Here is a 24,050-nt window from a genome sequence, read left to right as displayed (position 1 = left end):
TAATAACCCAAGATCAATCTGTAGGATGAGCAAGAAATACCTGGGCTATGATGTACTAGGAAGATTTGGGGGTTATTTCTGCAGCATATCCTAGGCTACTCTGACTGATATAAAATTCTTAAGATCTATCAGTTTTGGCAAATTCAAAGAAACCTTGAAATTGTCATATTTCTTAATTTAAGAGGCAGAGGGATACATTCCAGGGCAAATGAAATGAGAAGAATCTTGGTTCCTGTAAATAAATGGTCACTAGAGAAATGTTAGATGTCCTTCTAAAGGAGTCAAAGATGCACCTTCATCATCTGAGCTCTCAGACACAGGGCTGAGGGCCTCCCCAAAGCAATTTGTAAAGAAGATAGCTTTTAAAATTCCTTCTGGACTTCCTATTTTATATAATTTTCTATTTTCTCCTATAATCCTACCTATGAATAGTCACTGCACTCCAGCCTGGGCAACATGGTGAGAACTTATATCAAAAAAATTAAAAAAAAAAAAAAAGAGGTAATTTTGTATTTTTCCTTGCCTTTTCCTCATTACGCCTGCTAATGCACATCCAGCATAAAAGCCTGGACTCAGCCCTTTGCAAGAACCTTGCTTGAATCTGATTTGTTCTCTTCTTCACCTTAGCCTACCCCGAGTCTGCTCTGTCTTTCCTAATGCTAACTTCAGCCCATTCTGTTTGACTGTAGCCTTGTTCATCAATTAAGTGAGACTGGGGCATGTATTTGGTTCATACATTGAGCTAAGTCAATGAATGTGTGTGGGTGTCTGAAGGGTTTTTAAGAGGTGGGGAACCTGTCCTCCATGGTCTTAAACTCTGGGTGCCAGAAGCGACTGGTAACAAATATTCACATGATTCTTCTCTTCCCTTGATTTTTTTATCCCTGCTAATTTCCATCCTTCTCCTTTCTGAGAGCTAAAACTTTTTAATTTAAATATGTATTTACTCTTAAAATATTATAAAAGGGAATAAGACTGATACTAAAAAAAAAGTCTTTCAGAGGGCATGATAGGCTTTTTCTTTGGAGAGTAACTGGTAGTTTTTAATCTGCAAATTGGGTTACCGAGCTACAGAAGGTTAAATTGGTAAAATCTAAAATGTTTCTCTCAATTCCACTATCCTCTCTCATTCCAAGAACAAAGCTTAATATATTTTTAACAGTGTGGCCTATAATATGAAATTCTCAAAAAGTGCCATATTGCACTTTGTATGAAATAACTGTTTTAAAAGCTTCCTCTAACACAACCGTATTTAGTAGTTATAACGTTGCAACTTTATCTGGGTTCTCAGTTACTGATTTCTGCACTTTGCATATATTTATTATTAAATAACTACAAAGTTCAGGTTTATATTTACTTTCTGTTATGAGCTTCCTTCTTAGAATAACATTACAATTTATTTCCTTGATGATCTCCTATATATATGGGTCTTCATCATAATTTATAAACAATCAATAAAACAAAAGGCCTTAAGCCTCTTTTTCTAAAGTCAACTCAAAGCCAATATATTGGAAACAATTCAAAGATGAAGGCTACATTTGATTGTCTATATGCTAAAATTGTGAATATATAATCTTTACAAAAAATAATTCATTATCTCATAAGACAACAGATTGGAATCCCAAATATTATCTATAATAATTTTTCTATTCAAAAGTGTTTTCATTGAATAAATTTGATAATTTTCTGTTGATTAGATCTGAAAATGTAAAGGAAAGGGAAAAATTATAACTGGGAACATCTCCACTCTCAAAAGGAAGACTAGTTTGCAATAACTATGATAAGAAGCAAAATGTGGCAAATTTTCTGACAGAGGTACAAACTAAGCATGACTAAGCACAGTAATTATTTAAGAAAGATAAATAAGAACAAGTAACAGCATCATTTACCTAATTACTCAGCTCAGGGTTCTGGGTGGCTGAAGCCTATCTCAGCAACTCAGGGCACAGGGCAGGAACCAGCCCCAGAGAGGACACCATCCTATTGCAGGGCGCGCGTGCACACACACACACACACACACGCTGACTGAGACCATTTAGATATGCCAGTTCACATTACATGCACATCCTTAGGATGTGGAAGGAAACCAGAGTGCCCAGAATAATCCCACCCATACATGGGGAGAACATGCCAATCCATACTTGGGGAGAACAACACACAGACAGTGGCCCTGCCCAAGAATTGTTTTTTCCACATCAATGTTATAACAAAACAAAGTTGAACAAAATGCTGTTATTCAAGGGCCTACCACATCCTATCATCCTCATTTCACATATGGGGAAACTGAGGTACAGACAACTTTCCTACCTGCAGTCCACATATAATGAGTGACACACTGGTATTAGGTGTCAGACAGTCAGGCTCTGAGACTCAAGTGTTCTGTGTTAATGTGTTAATGTGAGAGTGTTCCATGCCTTCCATGATCATAATGTTATACACGTTTCTTTGGCTCCTTTCAATAACCCCATCAGACAATTGCTCTTATGACACAGATTAACAGATGAGAAGACTGGCTAAGGTAAGCTAGGAAGGCATAGCTGTGTGGCCATGGGAAGGATGGGCAGGAGCAGGACACAAGTGGATGGTGATCACTTAGTTTTGAAACAATGAAGTGTTTGTGATAAAAAAGATGGAAACAGGGAGGTGTTTGAGAAATATGGAATACTATAAAGGCAAATGTTAGAGGCAAACAGGAAAAGAATAAGAAAAACTAATACCAAAGAATCCAGAGTTTAAGGGCTGGGGTCAGCCAACTCCAATTCACATGTCAAACTGGTCCACTATGTGTCTGTGCAAAGAAAACGATATTGGAACACAGCAATGCTCAATTGTCTTTGTGTATTCTCTGTGGCAGTTCTTGCTCTACAATAGCAGAACTGAGAGGCTGCAATGGAAAGGGTCTGGTCTGCAAAGCCAAAAATATTCAATCTGGTCCTTTAAAGAAAACCTTTTCCACTCCCTTCTCATTGAACAATGAGAACACGCGGACACAGGGAGATGAGCATTACACACCAGGGCCTGTTGGGGGTTAGGGGAGGGATAGCATTAGGAGAAATACCTAACGTAGATGATGGGTTGATGGGTGCAGCAAATCACCATGGCACGTGTGTATCTATGCAACAAACCTGCACGTTCTGCACATGTATCCGCAACTTAAAGTGTACTCATATTAATAAAAAAAGAAAGAAAATGGTATGAGTGCATGTCCGGTTTTAAGTATCCATGTTCTTTTTTCTGTAATTTTGTGTTCTCAGACTCTGCTTTCTGTAGACAGCGACTATGTGCTAATTCATTAATGGCACACAACATATGCTCAATAATTATTTTAAAATACAAGCTTTTAAGTGTGAATAAATGTGAAATGTAATATACTCTCCTGACATATTCACAAAGAAAATAAAGAGTCTTATAAGGTCAATGGTCAGTGCTCAGAAAAAACAATGACTAGCTCAAAGACTACCATTGCACAGAAACAGAGCAGGCTTTAAGTATTTTTAAGAGGGCATCATTTTGCTTTGTTCACACAGTGATATTCCATCTAAATTACAGATTCTTGGCTTTGGGAAGTATCAACTGACTATTCCAGGAAACTGTCCAAATTGGGTATTTGCTTACTTGGAACAGAATAATAGCCTTATGTTAATTTACCACTAGGGATATTGTTTTTGTAAAAGTACTTGGAAAGCACATCTCTCCACAGCACAGATAATTATTTTAACAGAGAAACCTGACACAAAGACAGAGGCATTCCTTAGTCCCACCGATCCTTTCTACATAAGTATGTATACTCAGAATCTAGCCCCATCACACCATCTGTAGCCAGACTGTCCCATCTCGACATGAAAGGACAACGCAGACATCCTCAGCTCTGCCAGATCATCTTGGATTAAAACTAGGTGAACTGCCAGTGATGAGAAATGCAGCCCACAGGAAAAAGAATAGAAAGAAAAGCTTCCAGGAAATCAATACCTGTTATCTGAACTGAATTCATGGTCAATGAAGAGAAAAGGCATGAATGAATTATCTTAAAGGTTCTCCAGTTGTGAGTCATGCCTGACAGTATATTCAAAGCAGTTAAGGATAGCTTTTGTTTGTATTCTAGACAAAAATGCAGGAAAAACCAAGAAGTGAGAGGAAATAGGATTTGATTCAATCTAAAAAGGTAGAAAATATAAAATGATAATTAAGAGTCAAAAGTAAAAGATAAAAACATTTAGGTTTCAAAGAATAAGTATATTTAAATCAAATACAGTGCTACTAACAAACTTAAAAGTACAGATTTAAAGAAAAGCACGCTTCATCAGTCAGTCCTTTTTATGATAACACTTAGGGACACTCTTCGGAACAGTGATCCCCAATCAACCAAATCAGAAATGTCATGATGAGCTTATAAAGAACCAAACTCCAAACAAGAGCAGGTTCCTAGAAACCAGACCTACAATGTAGGATGCCCCCAGCGCCACAAGTAAATAATTTTTAAGAAATCTCAGAATTACCTAGAGATCCCGGAGGTAGTGGAAGGGAGGGTGTACTCTCCCTGTGCCAGCTAGTATTTGTTGGAGAAAACAGAAGTATGTATTACTGATGATAACAATAATGAAATGATGAACAAAGAAGGAAATTAGGAAAAGAAGAAAGGGAAAGAGCAGCAGCAGCACCATTCAGGGGAGGAGGAACCCAACTAGCTGATGTGTGTTATGTTACTTTGGTTAAGGAGAAATGGGAAAAAGAGAGGAGAGAAATAGATAAGAATTGAAATTAATGTTCTCTAAACTTGAGTACTTTAAGACTATACACTTTTTTCATATTACATCTTCATCTTATCCATATATTTCTCTTTCAGGTTATACACATGCAAAATGACATGCTGCAATGTTCTGATGACATGCTCCTCTACAGTGGAGGCTCCCAGAAGGCAGAGAGCATATTTAGTAACTCATTCTGCTCAACACTTAGCTCATGTCCATGGAAACATGTTGAATACAAGCTCTTATTAAAGAGGGGGAATACAATCAATCATTTTAGAACGTCCAGAAAGAACTTTTTCTTTTCATTGAGCCTTATAAATTATTCTTAGATTGTTTTGATAAATACCATGTAATAGGGAGAGATATACAGGGAACATCAATTGTGTCCATATTGTTTTACTGCTTGTGATAAAAAGATCTGAAATAAATGTGACAAAATATTAAGATTTCACAAAATTCAGTGTTGAGTGTCCTCTAAATCATTTTTATTTATTCTTCAAATATTTCATAAGGAAAAATACAGTAGAAACTTACAAGATTTATTAATTTTTTGGAGAACGACTTGACAATATATATTGAAATGTGCTAAGAATTTGCCAGAAGGAAGAAAAGAGAAACATACAAACACATGCACAGAAAGAGACAGAGACAGAGAGACAGAGGGAGAGAGAAAGAGAGAAAAACCAACTTTGGAATGCCAAGCCCAAAGATGCAAGTCTATCTATCTATTTATAATAGCAGATAAAGAGAAACCATCTAAATGCCAATATAATATAAAAGAATTAGGAAATAATTTTATATTCACCCTATATGTTAAAATATTCTGTATACATAAAAATCATGAATTAAAAAATGGAAAACTACTTACAAGTGAAAAAAAATGAGCTACCAAATAATGTGGATAATTCTATTTTTTTTTATAAGAACAGAAATAGAGATCCAGAGAGTCAAATAGATTGACACAGATTCTTGATGTTTTAAAGGCATAACATCTACCCATAGAATATAAACAAATAAATGCAAAACTGGTGAATCTGAATAAGATCCAAGTTAAGTTCATTGCATTATGCCAATGACAATTTTAATAATGTACTACAGTTATGTTAGATGTTATTACTGGGGGAAGCTGGGTTATGGATACAAATGAACTCTCTGTATTATTTTTGAAACTTCTTATAAATCTATAATTTAAAAAAAGAAGGAATATATAGCTAATATAACAAGACATTTGGCTTTCTTGCATTTACCTCAATAAAATTTAAAGTAATATCTAGTTTTACCGTGGGGGAAAAGAAGGCATAAACCTTAACAAGAATTGTTTCAGAATTTTGTGGGCAGGGGGAGCAGGGGACAGAGTCTTGCTCTGTTGTCCAGGCTGAAGTGCAATGGTGTGATCTCAGCTTACTGCAACCTCCACCTTCCAGGTTCAAGCGATTCTCCTGTCTCAGCCTCCTGAGTAGCTGGGACTACAGGCATGTGCCACCATACTCAGCTAAAATTTTGTGCTTTTAAGTAGAGACGGGGTTTCACCATGTTGGTCAGGATGGTCTCGAACTCCTGACCTCAAATGATCTGCTTACCTCGGCCTCCCAAAGTGCTAGGATTACAGGCATGACCCACCGCTCCTGGTCCAGTATTATTTCTGAATAAATGTCAATGAAAGTAGTTTAAACATAAGTCTCAGTCCTAGACCTTGCATTTATCAAACCTCTTTCTTGATAATTAAATTACACTACATCTCCATCTAACCTCCAACCTATACCGTGCACCACACAGACACAAATATAACATAAACATATACACAAAGATAAATCCAACTGCACCAACTAGACACCATTGGACATAACTTTAGTGCTAAGTAAAACATAAAATTGTTACCCTTTTTCCTAGCTTTATATTCAAAATAATCTGAGAACAATGTTACAATCTACATATTTGTTATATCATTGCCAATTACCCCACTATCACCAACCACATTCCTAGATGAAGGATTTTCCATTAACATTTTAATAATTTGAAACTTGAATACAGTGCAGCATGCTCAATTATCCAAGAACGCATTAACTAGCTGGTGCTAAGGAAACCTTTATTCTCTCTTTTCTGACTTGTCTTTCCCTCGCCTTCCTGCTTGTTATCACTTCTAACAAAAAATGAGAGGCTGCACAAAGGGATAAAATTAAAATTAGTTGTGGTTTTTTAATCTATTAAAAGATTAATTAGTTAGAAAATGGCCACTGTTCACCAAAATGAGATGCTATGTACTCTACTTTTTCATACTTCAGCAATCAAAGGCAATTCAGAGTAGGACTAATTATAAAATAAAATGGATTTTATTTCTCTTATTTTCAGAAAATAACTAGATAGTCCATATCACTTGTTACTATTCTTCTTTTATTGAACAGGAAAATGAATATTATTTTACTATAACCAAAATGCTCTTCTTCCTCACTTGAAATATAACATTGTTTTTCAGAGTTAATACTCTATCTGTACTGTCATCTAGTGCCTGGAATAGTGCCTGGTCCATAGAAGGCATTCGATAAATATTGGATGAATGAACAAAATAAAGAAGAAACAAATGCATTAACAAATGAATAAACTCCAGAACTAAAAATGAAATAAAACCCACTTGTATACATATAAAAGGCTAACAAACGTATGTGTGCATGTATATATGTATGTATGCACCTTGCTTTTTCAATCTGTAACACTGGTATTATGAGGATAAAATAGAATTAACTGGGCAGGAAACATGACACGATGAGAAGCTACTACACTCTAAAGCCTAGTAAATCTGGTTTTTCAGCCTAGATCTGCTATCTCTGCATGGCAAAGTGAGCATTGTCAAGTTACTTAACTTCCCCTAAATTCTTGAGAACTCATGCTTTTAAGAAGTTAAATAACTATGGTAAGAGGTGATATTATGTACCAATATGTTTTGAATCCTATAACACTTTAACAGACACAAACACACACATACCTAGGAATACACACTTAGAGTAAAATCATCTTTTAGAATTTAGGAGATTTTGATATAATAGCAGTATTATACTATTTCTATAAAATACTGTCTTTGAAATAATTTATTTTTTAAAAAAATCCTCCCTATTAAAGGTACCTTTTACTAATTATGAACTTGAAAATTAATCTTTTTATAAGTTAAATAAGCCAAGATAAGAGAAAATTTCATCAAATTTGGTCTACTAAGCCTGTAATTACAAATTACATTTCAGATAGCTGTTGAAATATTCAATCGAAGTAAAAAGATGCTTATGCTAGACATATGTAGGAGATCTTGAGCAGTCAGGACCAAATATTTTTAAATAAACAAAATAATAAAATCGGTGTTATATTTTTCTAAAATTCAAGTTTTTAACAGATCAATATAGGCTTTTACTCTAAGTAATATTAAAATTTTATAATTTATAACATAAATAGATTTTAATAAGAAACTTTTTGACTATCACTTTTTCATTCTGTGATTATAATTTTTTAACATAGTTACGAAAAGATGACAATCTGATAACATAATAGCAACTCAACTCTTAATCTGAAATCCTTGCAATTTGATATGTGTCAAAGAGGCAACTTTTCCAGTTCATTCTCATATAGGTACAGTCAGCCCTTCATATCCACAGGTTCCACATGTACAGATTCAACCAACCATGAATAAAAAATATTTGGGAAAAATTAATTTAAAATAATTTAAAAATACAAATTTTAAAAATGTAATATACCAATTATTTGCATAGCACTTACATTGTTTTACATATTGTAAGTAAATTAAGATGATTTAAAGCATACATGGGCACGTGAATAGGTTATATGCAGATCCTACACTATTTTATATAAGGGACTTGAGCATCTGCAGATTTTGGTATCTGCAGGGAGTGGGTGCTATTCTGGAATCTATCCCCTGCAGACACTGAGGGATGACTGTACTTGGTCTGTACCACATAGGTTAGGTATTTCCCTACTTGCAGTATATATGTATTTTTCTTGATAAATGGAAACCCCTGGATTGTAAAATATCCTCTACTACAGCGTAAAGATCAATGAATGAGTTAAGGAGAGGCAACAGACGCCAACTGCCTCAAAATAAAGCTTAGGCTCAAAGCTGATGACAAAATTTAAAACTCTTTGGTTCCTAGATAGAGGATATGTGGATTATTTGGGGTTCTGATTGGATAGGTGACTTAGGTAGTATCTACCTGCAATTTACACAAAAAATCAGATGCAGGAGACGGATTAAGAAGGTAAATCTGTGTATGCTAAAGTTTTAATATCAGTTCAACTGATTTACAGAAGGCTCTGTGCATTCTACTGTGAAGATAACAAATGTAATTTAGACCTGAACCCTACTCTCCTATTACTGAGTGGTGATTTATCAAATTGTTGGTATAAGTATCAATAGACTGTGAGCTTACACACTAGATGTGTAGTGACAAAATGGAGATGACTATTGAGCATTTTTGCCAAACTTGCTTAAAGGAAAACAAGACTGCTTTTTAGGAAAGAACCACTAAAGATTTTAAGGTAAAATCCTCAGACACACTGAAAGGAGATGAAATCAAAAAGACATGTCCAAGTTGGCTCTGGAAAACAGTGAGGACGTACATTCCTCTAAGGTAAGGGGAGAGTGGAAGACACACAGAAATAGAGAACAAATAAAGCAAAGGGAAGTTAAATCCCCGATTAACAATTTTAAGAATGCTACATTGCTCTCACGTTTTTTCACTCTCTAGGTTCTGTTATGCAAAACAGAAGTTAGAGGGCATAGTTATAATTTATAACTGAAATTAGACTCTACAGTGTTACCAGCTTAGTTGAAAACATCAAGTCCCCCACCGTATGACTTCTGACAAGCCACTTGTCTTTCTTGGCATTTGTTTACAGTGTTATAAAAATGCATTATAAAAGTTGTTGGGAAGATTCAAAGCATAGGGCCTGACACAAATCAAATTCTTCATAATTAGTACTAGAACAGCAGTACTATTAGTCTTTGCCATTGTTGTTTTGTTATTACTGTCACCATTATCGAAGATAATACATCAGGTTAGAGAAAGGAATGGTGCAGTAACAAGCTAGAAAATAATCACATGTGAGTTTCCTTCTCATTCTATTACAGACTCTCCACATATTTCATTATATTTTGACTCATCCCATAATCACTCAAAGGAAGCATTTAACATTTTTCGATCATTTGTTTTCCAAAGTTTGGCAACATCTGTGGAATAACATAGGTGAAAGAGACAACTCACTGTCCTTGCACGGGATTCCTTAAAAATGGGATATTCTTATTAGAACTAAGAGAGCCAGATGCAATGCAATTTCTGAGAAATTTATCTCTGCATTTAAGAGATGCCTTTTATCAACGTTTGCCCACCTGTATATCTTCCGCTTGAAAATGCAGAAGGGAATTAGGATCAAGATAAAAAACAATGAAAGAAAAACAAATAGAAATACTACACATCAATGCATTTAAAAGTAAATAAAACCAATGACTTACATATAATGAAATCCTATTTTTTATTTTATTGAGAGGTTGGAGGAAAAAAATTCCAAGTGTTCATAATTAAATTAATTAGATTATATACATCATGTTCTTATAAAAATGACAATAAAGCATACTACAAGCAATGAATAATGTGGTCATTATAGATTTTCCTTAAGCCAGAAAACCAACAGAGTAGTTTTAAGGAAGAGATTAATATTGCTTTCTACTGTCCAGGAAAAAATTTTTTAAAAGCTGTCAAGTCATTTAAAGCTCCTTTCCTCCCACCTTTAGGATTGTCATACACAAAGTTAAAAGTTTATTTTTTCAAAAAACAGCTATTTTTTATTCCATATCTAGAATGTTTTGGACATGTAGACCCAAATTAGTGAAACTCATCTCATATCATAAATTACAATTAAAAAAAAAAAAAGCAAAACTTAAAACAGTTTCAGTGGAAAAGGGTTCAAAAAATAAAATCTAAAATTAATTGAGACTATTATCAACAAGAAATAGAATATATATATAGGAACACAGATACTAAATTCAGCCTGCCTGGGTTAAAAATCTTAGCTCTGCTATTTACTAGTTTTTTATAAGTTTATAAGTTTAGGCAAGTTTCTTAAGAAACTATATCTCTATTTCCAAACTCTTTAAGCAAGCATAAAAATTGGCCATACCTTACATGGTTGTTATAAATATTAAATAAATTAAAGCACTCAGTATCATATCTAGCTCATACTATGGAGACAATAAAACGGTTAGCTGTTAGCCCTTTTCATAACAGCTGTTTTTATAACGGATAATAAAAAGGTTGGCTGTTTTATGATATACTTGACAATATTTATATACTTTAGCACACTAAATTATCCCAACAGTCATATAAAGTTATTATTTCTCCCTGAATCAGTAAGGACAGGCTGGATTATGCCATACAATAACAATTGCAAAATCTCAGTAACTTGCAGAAAATCAATGTTTATTTTTCACTCATGCCCCAACATTGTGGTTTCAGGCAGACTCCTCAAAACACTGTCACCTATACATTTTTGCTCAGCAATCCAAACTGCTTCTATTCTACATGTACTTCCACAATGGCCATGGCAGATGAGAAAGAACTAAGAATTGAAGCTCTGTCACTTAAGTGAAAAGCCTTACTCCTCTTATTGCAATGGCCAAAGCTAATCACATAGCCACATCCATGTTGGGAAGACCATCTTCCTGCATATTAGCAGAGGAGAGCAGATGAGAAAAGAAAACATAAAAAACAGTAATACTCATCACAGTATGCGTTTTATAAATTCTTCCATATTATAATCATTTGGACCAAAGTACTTTTCAAAGAGTAGAGCCAAGATTTTGAACCAGAAATCAGTTTGTTTTCTCCACTACCTGATTCTCAACATTTTTTCCTCCTAACTGCCAAAATTAGGGTATTCAACAAATTCCATTGATAACAGTGACAAACTTCATCTGGACTTAAGGAGGGAGAGTTAGAGGAAGGCACAGTCAAGGTATTTGTGGTTTATTATAGAAAAATACCTCTCAATTGAAAAATCAATGGAAGTCCATGAAAATAAGAAAAAGAATGTAGAAAAAAAACAAAGTGAGATTAGTGCAAAGGTGAACTTTTTCTAAGCTCCCAGGCACTCATTAAAGTTATTTAGCAAATGGTCAATAATATCGAGGGACTAATTTTTTTTTTTAATCTTACTAAATTTTTCTACAGATATGTATACTGGCCAGGTCTATAGTAGAAACTAAGCATTCATGTTCTTCTTCCTCCTCCTCCTGCTCTTCTTCTCTTTCTTCTTCATCTTCCCAAATTTTGTTTTACTTAACTGCTGCATCCACTTAGGAATGACATCTTGAAAGATTATACTTGGCAAATGTTGTTATTCTACCGTCAACACCTTAGGGAAAGCTATTCCTATTGTCCAGAGTCAGGTCATAAGTCAAAGACCTAAGGACTTTAATTGCGTTTCTACCCTCTTAAGGCCATTAATGTTTTAAATTATTAAAGCCATGTAATTAAACTCTATCTCTGTCTAATTTAGTATTTGAAAGAGCTTCCATTTTTTTATTATCTTCATATTTCCAACTGGGCTCCTTCAAATTCAAAATTCACAAACTTTAATTTTCCTAAGATCTTTTAAGAATAATACCACTCCTTTCTATGCACTGTTTCTTACCTCATTCAGCTAAAATACTGACAAAAGCAAATATAGTTAATACCTTTAATATAACAGTTCCCTATCCACACATTTTAAAGGATTTGAGTTTCGTATTCACATATACTTGAAACTATAATTTAGAGAAGTTATTACATTTATATATATAATTGCAAAGATTCATTAGCCTCCCACACCTTTTTTTTTTTTTTTTTGGCAAATGTCACACCACAATGGAAAACAATGATCTCCTTCATGGAGTCGCTGCTTGTTGCTTACAAAAGTAGAATTTTAAAAAAAAGAAAAGAAAGAAGCAGCAGAAGCAAATAACTCCAACCACTGGATTTTTTTTCTCTCAACTAATACTATATGGCATGAACAAAAGAAAGGTAAGCCACATTTCAGGAGGTGGGAAGAGTTTGGATTTTCCCCCATCACCTGGTAGTTGATAAGTTACAGGTGATTGAATTACCATTGTTCACTGATTGTGCCATTTGCCAGGCAATCCATCCTTGCTTATGTATTTGCTGCATCCCTGTAGTTTCACTCTGTTCTGTCCTGAAGGTTCAGCAGCATGACAGGCTGAGAAAATTAGATACGGCACAGCACCAAGCTGCTGACCTTCAGAATATAATATAAGGCCCATCTTTTAAAATTGATCTATCTTGATGAGGTTATTTTGAGAACTTATTTTTAACAGGCAATTTTTCATGCTGACCAGATACCTTCTTAAAATATTTTTATATCTATAAAATAATGATGATTTTAAATTTTAAATACACCTGTACTGTGTACAATGCTATGAATAAATTTATTTAGAGTTTGTCAAAAGGAGAAAAAATTCTTCCTCTTTATATAACACTCTCACCTTCAAACCAGAATTAAATGTAACTTTAAAAATATCTGACAAAGACTAAATTTCCCGAACAGTTTAATGTTGCTGAGCATTTTTTTGCCAAAGAGCCAAAGTTCAATGGGGGGATTAAATTGCTTCCTGGATACATAAAATCCCCATTCTATTTTTATTTATTTTCTTTTGAAGCAATCTCAAACTCACAGAAAATTTGCAATGACAAATATTTATTTTCCCTTTGAAACATTTACTGACATGATACCCAAGAAGCCTAGAAAAATTTAATATGTAATTGTTACAAATAAGGACATTCTTCTGGAGAACCATACTATAAACATCAACTTCAGGATACTAATATTGACACATTACCACCATTCACTCCTGAAATCCTATCCTGGCTTCTTACTTCTTCCCAAAAATGTCAATTATGGTGAAAATATTCAGAAAGTATCTCTTGCACTTAATTCACATCTCTTTGGTCTCCTTCAATTTAGTAGCCAAAAATCTACTTTAGATTTACCAAGATTTGGCAACTGGGCTTCTGAAAGAGTTGCTTTAATATTTGTAGAAGATTCTGGGCTTAGCCACTGGAGCTACCTCTACAAACCCAAGTCTATCCTCTACAAACTAGCTGTGTGGCCTTGAGCTTCAGTTCCCTCACATGTAGAAAGGGCATGATAATACTAACTTTGCACCATTTGGGGAAGGAATAAATGGAAGCACATAACTATTATATAGTTGATAGCTCAGAGAAAAGACTCAACAAATATTAATTCTCTCTTCCTTTTTCAACTGCTTCCTTATCCTCTGTCAGACTCACAAATGTGTAGCTCACTAGAATCACTGCAGAATATAAAAAGAACAAACCGATCTACTGAGTACTCTTTATCCCAATTTTGAGACTTTTCCATCCTGTTTCTTCCAGTAACTTCTAGTACCTAAAGCAAAAAAAATAACAAAGTTCAACTTGCAAAAACAAGGAATCCTGTTGAGCAAGTTTCAAAACAAGCAAAATTCCCTTCATTCCTATTTCACAATTTCTCCACTTCCACATTTAAACACAGATTTCTTCCTAAAAAGAGGACAAGGGAGGAATGAGGAAGAAACTATCTTTTACTTGACCCAGGTACCACCATACCGCCATATATTATCCTGTTTCATCTTCCTGTCGCTGTCTAATATCCTCATGGAATGTTTTTGCCTATACCAGTTCACTCTAATGCACTTTTCTGGCTTTGGCTCTGATCTCACCATTGATATCATATCATTGTAGGTCATTAAGGATCTCTGAGTTACAAATATTTTTTTCAATTCTCAATAGCCTGAAAGCAACTCTAGAACCCTTGACCACTATTTTTATCTTTACTCTCCTTTACAATACATGATGCTAAAATATCTTGCTCTTTCCTTTCCTTTCTTGGTATGTCTCATCCATTTCCATAGACTTGTTTTCCTCCCGTTTCTTCCCAAAGTTCAGACCTTACTATTTTTCTCTTCTCCTCCCTTTTTTCACTTCAGCTTTCAACCTCTCACCTCTTTAAGATTTATAGCAAAATCTGTAATTCTACATCAAGCTCTCTCCCAGTTTTCAGCCTCATAGCTTTAATTGCCCATCAATTCCTCATCTGGACATTTAACTCAGATTCTTGCAGTTAACATAATGTCTTTACTTCCCTACATCCCACTGCCAAAAAGTCACTATGTCTAATTTAACTTTTATTCCTGAAGTTCCTCTCTTTCTATTCCTCCTGGTATTACCCTAGTTCATTAGTCACATTATTTTATGTCCTCCTTACTCTGTTTTTCCCAATATCTCTCATTTCCCAACCTACCAAGAAATCTTAAAATCTGAAGTCAAACTCGGCTTCTGATAATACTTTTGTCCTATCACCTACTTAAAGTTTCCATGGATTATTACTGCCTTACTAGGCACTGCAAACAAAAATGCTCACAATGGAAAAGTTAATGGCTGGGACGGGCAAAGTATGATGCAATAGTGATGAGGACCGAGGACCCTGAATAACAAACAGGCACATGCACCATTTAAAGGGTCAGCAGCTTGGGGAGAGATAGCATGGGGAGAAATGCCAGATATAGGTCAAAGGGAGGAAGGCAGCAAATCACACTGCCATGAGTGTACCTATGCAACAATCTTGCATGTTCTTCACATGTAACCCAAAACCTAAAATGCAATTTAAAAAAATAAAAAATAAAAAAATAAAGGGTCAGCAGCACCTCAGTTCCAGCCAAGTGTTGCTTTGCAGGAATACTGACCCATTGCTGACAGATATTCCATTTTTTCTTCATTAAAGAGAAGATCAAAAGCTGAATTTTTACAGGAAATTTAGATTTTTTAGATAAAATATTCCAATATTTAAATGCTAAAATATTAAACAAAACATCTAGGTCAAACAAAGCCTATCTGCAGGCTTTCAGCCATGCTGTGACCTGCAGCCTAAGAAGTAATTGCAAACGCCTCAGCTTGCTACTCCAAGCCTTCTAAAACCAGGCTGAAACTATTTTCTGAAGTTAAGTCACAGCAATCCAGAAAAGCCACTGAAAGCCAATTGGTCTACTATAACTATCCTCTAAGGACACCTGGCTTTTCTTACCTCTATGTTTTTGTCATCTTGTTCCCTGCACAGAAATGACTTTCCTCCTAAGTCCTACTTTAAGATTCACTTTAAATGCTATCAGTTTTCCCCCAAAACTTATTGGACCACATTAGTTCATGGTAATATTTCTTTCATATTCCAAAGATAATCATATCTAGTGGTATGTGTCACGGACAGTCCTAGATGCTTTACAAGCTTCCCCTCACCCAATTTAATCCTTAGAAATAGATACCATCATGATTCTAACTTTCCAGATGAAGTTATTGAAGCTTTCCCAAGGTAAGCAGCAGATCTAAGGTTGAACTCAAGCCTGTATTGACCCAATGCAGAAGGAAGAATAGGAAATTTATATTTTGGTCATGCATTATGTGACAGGTATATGGGCCAGGAAAAAATTTAAAAATCCTAACCAAATGACCATTTACAATATGGCTCTCTCTTTCCATCTCAAGGTTATTTTCTGCCATTTCTTAAGCCCCAACCACATAAACCTTCTTCAAGCTTCTGGAACTTACTAAACATATCTACCTCATGGCCCTTGCCTATGTTATTTTATTTCCCTGGAATGTTTCTTTCCACTTCTCACATGTTTAATTCCTACTCATTTTGATGTCAGTTTATCATTTCCTCTAGACCTCTCTCATGATCCTTCTAAAGACGACAATATTATATCCCCCAATAAAGGGTGTATTTCCTAGCGTCTACTGCAACTCTAAATAGTGTTCATCATGTAGAAAACCAAATGTGCATGTTCTCACTTATAAGTGGGAGCTAAACACTGGAGACATACAGATATAAAAATGGGAACAATAAACACTGGGGACTCCAAAACGGGGGAAGGAAGGAGGCGGCCAGAGTCAAAAACCTTCCAGGTACCATGTTCACTGTCTGGGTGATGAGTTCAACAGAAGCCCAAAATTAACATCACACAATACGTCCATGTAATAAATCCGAACATGTACCCCTAAATCTAAAATTTTAGTTTCTTTTGTAAAAATGTAATGCATGTCTTCCATGCTGCTATGTGGTGGGTTCCTTCACTATCTCCTTCATTTTCTCTATTGTACATGCAGTGGGTGAATGATTAATGTCCTTTAATTCTTATAAGCTATTTTAAGACTTGGCAGGATTAAACAACCTTAATCTCAGCTAGTAATGAATTGAGATCCTGCATGTTGAGAAAACGACACAGTTTCCACCACAGAAATGTTATTCAAGCTTAAGTTATTCTCTAATGATCTACAATGCATTTAGTCTTTTCTTTTTGGGGGGTTATAGTCATTGTTGATATAGATTGATTTCTAAACAAATGGATATGAGAAGCCTATCATTGAATGTTGTTTAAATAAAAGTAGACTAAAATTGGATTGTAATACTTCCACAGAAAGAGATAAATTGATGGCCCAGAGAGTCTACCCCAATGCATAATAGAAAAGTGAATTGACTAATCCTTCAGAGTGGCAGCTGGATTTCAATTTCAGGATAGGCAGCAGGATGTCTATCAGGAGAAAATAACCAGAAACACCTGCTTTGTTGTTCCAGGATTAAAGAAATTACTATGATTGCAGTTCTCTGCTGCAGTCTCTCTAATAGAGACTTTATTACCCAAAGAGCCAGGTGTTAACAATACGCAGGAACCGCCAAACTGTGAGGAGAGGCAATTATGTGTGAATCCCTAAAACACCTACCCATAATTTGGATTTGTTTTTTGAAGATCTCAGAAATTACAGAGCTGGAAATGCATTTAATAGAGTCATTCACTATAATGAAAGTTCCCTTCCATATATCACCCTTAAAGATTTCTATTCCATATCTATATTACTGTATGCAGAAAACATTGGGTAGCTTATGCCATTGTGAAAGCTAATATGCAATACTATTCATGTGTTGAGGCTTTTGATAAGCCTGTGGGTTCTGAAGGGAGTTTACTTTTAAGAACAACAAACAGACAAGCTTCTAAGAATCCCTCTAGCCTCTGGGAAGCCAAAGGGCATCAGAGACTGTGACTACACATATGCCAGCTCCACAGAGGAGAGAACAATTAGCTATAGCACTCTTGCCTTGTTTTGTTTAAGCATTTGGCTATCAATATCTCCATTCTCCAGATCCCAGCTTCAAAAAAATAAGTAAAGCTCCTTCACACCAAATTGTGCCTAAACCCACTTATCACCTCCTAAAGAAGTGTTTTGTTTTATAGCAACAAAAATCACCAAAGCTATGTATCCTGTTAGTTTACTCTCACTTTAAAAACTTATATGCCAGCTCTGCCTTAGATCCTGGGGATAAAGCGAAACAAAATAAAAGAAAGTTCACTCTGTCCTTGAGTTTGGCTTTGTAGAAAATTGCTAACTGGTCAGCTATCTTCACTGTGGTACCCAATGCAGTCATGGATTCGAATCAAAACTACTAATAGAAGTTTAAGATTGGTTTCCTACCTCTACTTCCCTCCCAACCCTGCTCACCTGACCAAAAATTTTGGTAAAATTGAATCACGCTGCTGAAATACAGTCAAAGCTTTATCGCGTATTCACTTTGATTTTCTGGGCTACTATAAGACAGGTTTGGCTGCATGAGTTCAAGACTGAAAAGATAAATAATTCAGATACAGGGTTATCAAATGTTAGTAACCTGTAAAAATATAGTGACCCTTTACAAAAATTCTCATTAAAGGCAACATCTTATACACACAATTTCAGAAAATGTAAACAATCAACTAGATATTACAGAGAAAGAGCAAGTTATTGGCAAGGAAATCTCCAGGTCTTGAGCTCTACTTGCTGGGCATATTGACACCCACCTTCAAGGCTTTCTCCTGGGCCTTTGCCGATCCCTGATTGCCCCCTTGAATCACTCCAACCTGTCCTTCCTTCTCCATTCTTATTGTCCCTGCTTTAGGTCCGGCTCTCACTGTTTTTCATTTAGAATATCCCTGTGGCCATTTTTTTTTTAACAATTGCCATTCTACTGGGTATATATCCAAAGCATTATAAATTGTTCTACTACAAGGACACATGCACAAGAATGTTCATTGCAGCACTGTTTACAATAGCAAAGACCTGGAACCAACCCAAATGCCCATCGATGATAGACTGGACAGGGAAAATGTGGCACATATACACCATGGAATATTATGCAGCCATTAAACGGTGAGTTAGTGTCCTTTGTAGGGACATGGATGAACCTGGAAACCATCATTCTCAGCAAACTGACACAAGAACAGAAAATCAAACACCACATGTTCTCACTCATAGGCAGGTGTTGAACAATGAGAACACATGGACACAGGGAGGGGGGCATCACACACTGGGTTTTGTTGGGGGAAATAGAGGAGGGACAGCGGGGCGTGGGGAGTTGGCGAGAGATAGCATGGGGAGAAATGCCAGATATAGGTGAAGGGGGTGAAGGCAGCAAATCATGCTGCCATGTGTGTACCTATGCAACAATCTTGCATGTTCTTCACATGTACCCCAAAACCTGAAATGCAATAAAATAAAAGAATATCCCTGTGGCTTAACTGAATTCTCTGCACATTAGTTTATGATGGAGATGGCCATATAAAATCATTAATAGTACCGTATTTTATGACAGATATTTGTACACAGAGCTTTGCGAAACAGTGATGCAGTAATCTCCGTGTTTCCATCTGAGAAACACTAGGAGGGTTTCCTGCTCCTAAAATGATTATGGTATGAGAATGCAAAGAGAGCTATTCCTTCTCTAACATTTATAGGGTCTAGTGTATAAAGACATAGTCTTCATCCTTTACTCAGTCCTCTAATTATTTCCATATTTGCATTTCAGAAAGCGAAGCACAGAGAGATTAAGTCACTTGCTTGTGAACACATAGTCAGTAACTGCGAGAAGCAGACCTCAAACCCAGGTAGTCTGGCCCCAGAGTCCATGTTTTTTTCTTTATGACTTCCAAAAAGCAGGAAGTAGGTTTTACTCATTGTTGTACACCCAATGCCTTGTTCACTGTCTGGCACATAAAAGAGGACCAATCAAATACTATCAAAAAAAAAATAATTGAAATGAAGGCGCAAGGTGCTCAGATTCTAAAGGCAACGTCATGTCACCCCACACACTAATGAGAGAACTGGACATTGTGGAGACACAGAACAGGCTCTTGCCAAGTTTATTCTAGGTTCCTTGCTCTAACCAGAGAGCCATTCGTCCACTGCAAACCTGACCATGTCATTCCCCTCACCTCATTTCTGACAGGTATTTTTCAAACTTTTACAGGAAACATTCTCTCTAATGGCTGGCAGATGAGAGCAATCACATCCTTAGTGCACAGGCACATAAGAAGCCACATTCTGAGATTACCACTGACTGTGCTTCAGCCTCACTATCCTAGTAAGCTTGATATTTATTCTACAATGTGTCTCTGTTTATTGTAACACAAAAATAATGCTTATACCTTGTTCTAATTCCAGCTCCAGGTAGAAGACTTTACTTCTACCATGGACTTCTAACATCACCTGGCCTATAATCTATCTGTATTCTTTCTGGGTACCCGGTACTGCAGCTTCATATACCCAACAGGCCTATAGATCTTGTCCAAGCTACTTGGCACAGTACATAAATCTCTTCCCAAGCTAGCCCCTGACTCACGACTTCCTCTCCCACCTCTCCTACCAACACAATCATTTCCAGTCACTGTCTCAGTCACATTTCAAGCTGTTGCTCCTCTCTCGGACTTTGATAATTAGGGCCTTGTCGACTTTGAGAAGACATACCTATCCTCCCAACCCCTTCTGGGGTGTGATGTTATTGAAGTCTTTCCTCAACCCTCCCTCCCCACCATGTGAGGATACTTAGTTATAATTTTAGTTTATTGCACCACTTGCTTAAGACACTGGTGTCTCCCGGACTAGACTGTGCGGTCCCTGGAGGCAGGACCTTGTTTTAGTCTTCTTAACATTCCCAGTGCCAAGCAGAGCCTTGCCAGTCAGGTAAATCTCCCGTTTATGGGACACTGGGTTCACAACGGTAACAGGGTCTCTCAAGAGAAGGCAAGAGAGCCGACTATGAAATTGAAATGAAACACGAAGGGTCTGAACACATCTACAATTCCCATTTTCTTTCGTGATAGAATTCCAGATTCCAGGTCCCAGGGAGGTGCTGGAGCCCAAAAAGTTACCCGGGATGGGGGTTGGGGTTGGCACAGAAGTCACTCACCAACTGGTGGAGGGCGAGTGTGTGTTCTCCAGCGTTTTGGTCCAGGGCTTGTACCAGCTGATCTGCTCGGCAGCTTTGCCCCAGAACCTCTCGGGGTCTGTCACCGAGGCGGAGAAGTGGGTCTTGTACTCGCTGCCACTGCCCGAGGACAGAGCCCTGCAGCCCCTGGCCCCGAGACCGCCCCGCGGACCCGGGGCCACGAAAGCCCTGCGGGCCGCACCAGCTCCCCGGGCCGCAGAAGACCCGGGCAAAGGCCCTCCGAGACCCCCGGCGCCGGTGACTTTCCGGCATTGCAGCCAAGACGGTTTCATCGCCGCCGGCCACCCGCGGTCACCGAGGGTGCTCGTTAGGCGACAACTGTGGCTTCTGCAACTTTCCGGGGCCACAGCAAAGCGAGTGGGAGGCGGGGGCAAGTTCCGAAGTGAGCCAGGAGCCCAGAAGTTTGGAGGCCACACTAGAGTCACCGGGAAAAACAGACCTGGAGCAGCCGAAGAAGCAACAGGCCGAAGTGGGGTCCCGGGAGGGGTGTCACAGCGCCCTTGCAGAAGGCCAGTTGCGCTGCTGCACGAAATCGAACCCCCTACGCGCACTTTCAACCCCGCAGCCTTCCCGGAGAGAGCGCGCTCCAACTGCAGAGCGTCCTCCCGATTTCAACGCGCAAGTACTCCTAGGAGGAGGCCAAGGCCCCAACTGCCAATTTTCAATCTAGCAAATTGTACGCGGCTGGTTTAATCTTTGGACGATCGTTGGTGTCGATAGCATCGCCTCTGGCCTGCAGGAAACCAGCAACCCGGTGCCTTGCAGCAAGGCCCTTGATTGCTATTTATTTATTTTAAAAAATCAGCTCAGATCCTGGTTACTGAAAACACAATCGGCTCCAGGACAAGGACCGCTCCGGGATTTCCTGACCACTGAGAGGGTAGGAGGAGTGGAAGGAGGTTGGGCCAGCCAAATTGGAAAGCACAGGGAAGGTAACTGGGATGGGGATTCACCTGCTGACCGGACTCAGCGTGGTATCTAGAGGCAGAGAACTGATAGGACTTGTTGCATTTCCTCCCTTCTAATTTGCTTGCTTGGAGTTTCTGTGGCTTTTTTTTCCTAATGAGAAAACAAAACCAAGGCAAACAAAACCAAAAAAATAAATAAATAAAAAGGAAGAGCTAAGTAAAGATGAATCTAAAGAAAAGAAGAAACTAGGAAAATGTAAAAAGAAAAGTGGTATAAATTACTCTCTAGGGTTTAACATTCTTCAAGCTCCGCCATTATTCCTGCTTTAGTGAGATTCAGATGCAATCTTTTGCCTTAATATTATACCAAACACATTCTGTCTTGGTGTGACAGTATTTGCGGTTTTAAATGTAAAGATATGTATTTCCAAATCTGAGGTGAGAAATAGTGGGATGCCCCTGAACTTGGGAAAGATCGTAACTTGAGAAGCTATAAACAAATGATTCTGTAGGAAAAGACTAATGTGGAGATAACAGCTAAATAGAACAGGCGTAAGTCTATTGCAAAACAGAGATTTCTTTAAAGAACCACCTCCCTTTTCACTGAGAGTCACGGCACTAGACTTTTCCCTGAAACCTGCAGTCTACTTTATTCCTTCCAAAAGTCTCAAATAATGTCTGATGGCCAAAGACACACATACCACTTAAATCTAGAGAAAGTTACAAAGCCATTTAACCTCTTGGTCCTCTCTAGGACTGGAGATTTCGTTATTGGCACCTAGTTCGTGCTCATATTGTGCTGGGCACTTTAAACAAATGTTAGTTCCTGTGATTTTCCTAAGAGTACTAACAAGTAGGAACCATACTCCCTCGTTTACAGATGGAGCTTGTATAGAGATAGATGACTTGCCCGAGGCCACGCAGCTAGCAAGTGAAAACGTCAGTATTCAAACTTCATGGATGCTCAGAACTTCAAAACCCAGATTTTTTGAATTAAGATGTTCTGTGATACAATTTACTGACACCTCAAGGTGGAGGGCTAGGGGAAAACCCATCTCTAGGCCTGTCACTTACTCCAGCATACTGTACAAATATGATCATTTTATCTCTGTGCCGCAACTTGAACAAGGAGGGGAATCTGACTCCAAAGTCCACGATTTATACCACGCTGATTATCTTCTTTTTTAAAAAAAGATTTTAGAATTCCAATAAAATATGACAAATTGAATAGCCACATTCATTCTTCTCCTTAAAGAAACTCCACTGAAAGAGAATCAAAGAGGACTGTGGTGGTGGTAAAAACCAGCAAGGATAAAGAAAACAGGAGAAGAGAAGAAACCGAATGAAAGAATAGAAAGAAGAAAATCAGTGGAATATGACTTAAAAGTGGGAGGACGAGCTTGTGGAGGAAAAAAATGGATTTTCTCCTTAAGAATCGGGAATGTTGCAAGTTTTGGAGGTGCTGGGTTCTTCTGAAGGTTCAGAATGAAGTATGAAGTTTAGAGCTTAAAAACGAAGGACCGATGACAAGATTGTATGAGGCACAGTTAGACCCCTCATATTGCCAGCTGAAACCACTTTCTCCAGACCCATCGGTATATAATTTTTTCTTCTGCACATAATTTTATACAATAGATTGTTAGTGTAAGCTCCATTTTAGGCCAAAGGGAGAGCATAAGTGTAGATACAGTCCAGCAAAGGCGGGGGCTTGGTTTGGAGAGCGTTCAGGGTACAGGTAGAGCAAGCAAGGCCAGTAGAACTAGAAGATTGTATTGGAGCCAGCCAGGCAGGTGAGTATAAATAGTGTCCAATGCAAGTCAGAACCTAAGGATAAACTGTTAGCCTTTAAATTAACACACCAGGAGCCTGTTAAGTGATCATTAAGCATATGAAAATCTTAAAATCACGAGCCATGAAGGCTCAGGTTGAATCTTATTATGGTGCTGCCACTTATTAAGTGGGAAAACAAGGAAAGTTAATTGTTTTGCAATGCAGTTTCTGCATCTGTAATCTAAGGCTGTTAATCTTACTTCACAGGATT

The 24,050-nt window shown here is 37.3% G+C and overlaps 1 protein-coding gene across 1 annotated transcript in view; it reads right to left on the bottom strand.

The window, feature by feature from the left end:
- Window positions 1–21,907, bottom strand: part of ACSS3 (acyl-CoA synthetase short chain family member 3) — a 163,452-nt gene extending 141,545 nt beyond the window's left edge. Inside the window, exon 1 of the mRNA XM_017543504.2 lies at window positions 21,063–21,907. Coding sequence (XP_017398993.1) covers window positions 21,063–21,373 — 311 coding nt within the window. The 5' untranslated portion in view covers window positions 21,374–21,907. The remainder of the gene's footprint in view (window positions 1–21,062) is intronic.
- Window positions 21,908–24,050: the final 2,143 nt, after the last annotated feature.

The sequence above is a fragment of the Cebus imitator genome, unplaced genomic scaffold (assembly GCF_001604975.1).
Source record: "Cebus imitator isolate Cc_AM_T3 unplaced genomic scaffold, Cebus_imitator-1.0 Scaffold156, whole genome shotgun sequence".
Taxonomy (NCBI): Eukaryota; Metazoa; Chordata; class Mammalia; order Primates; family Cebidae; genus Cebus; species Cebus imitator.
Note: the sequence above shows the minus strand (reverse complement) of the source record. Positions and strands in the feature narration are given on the sequence as shown.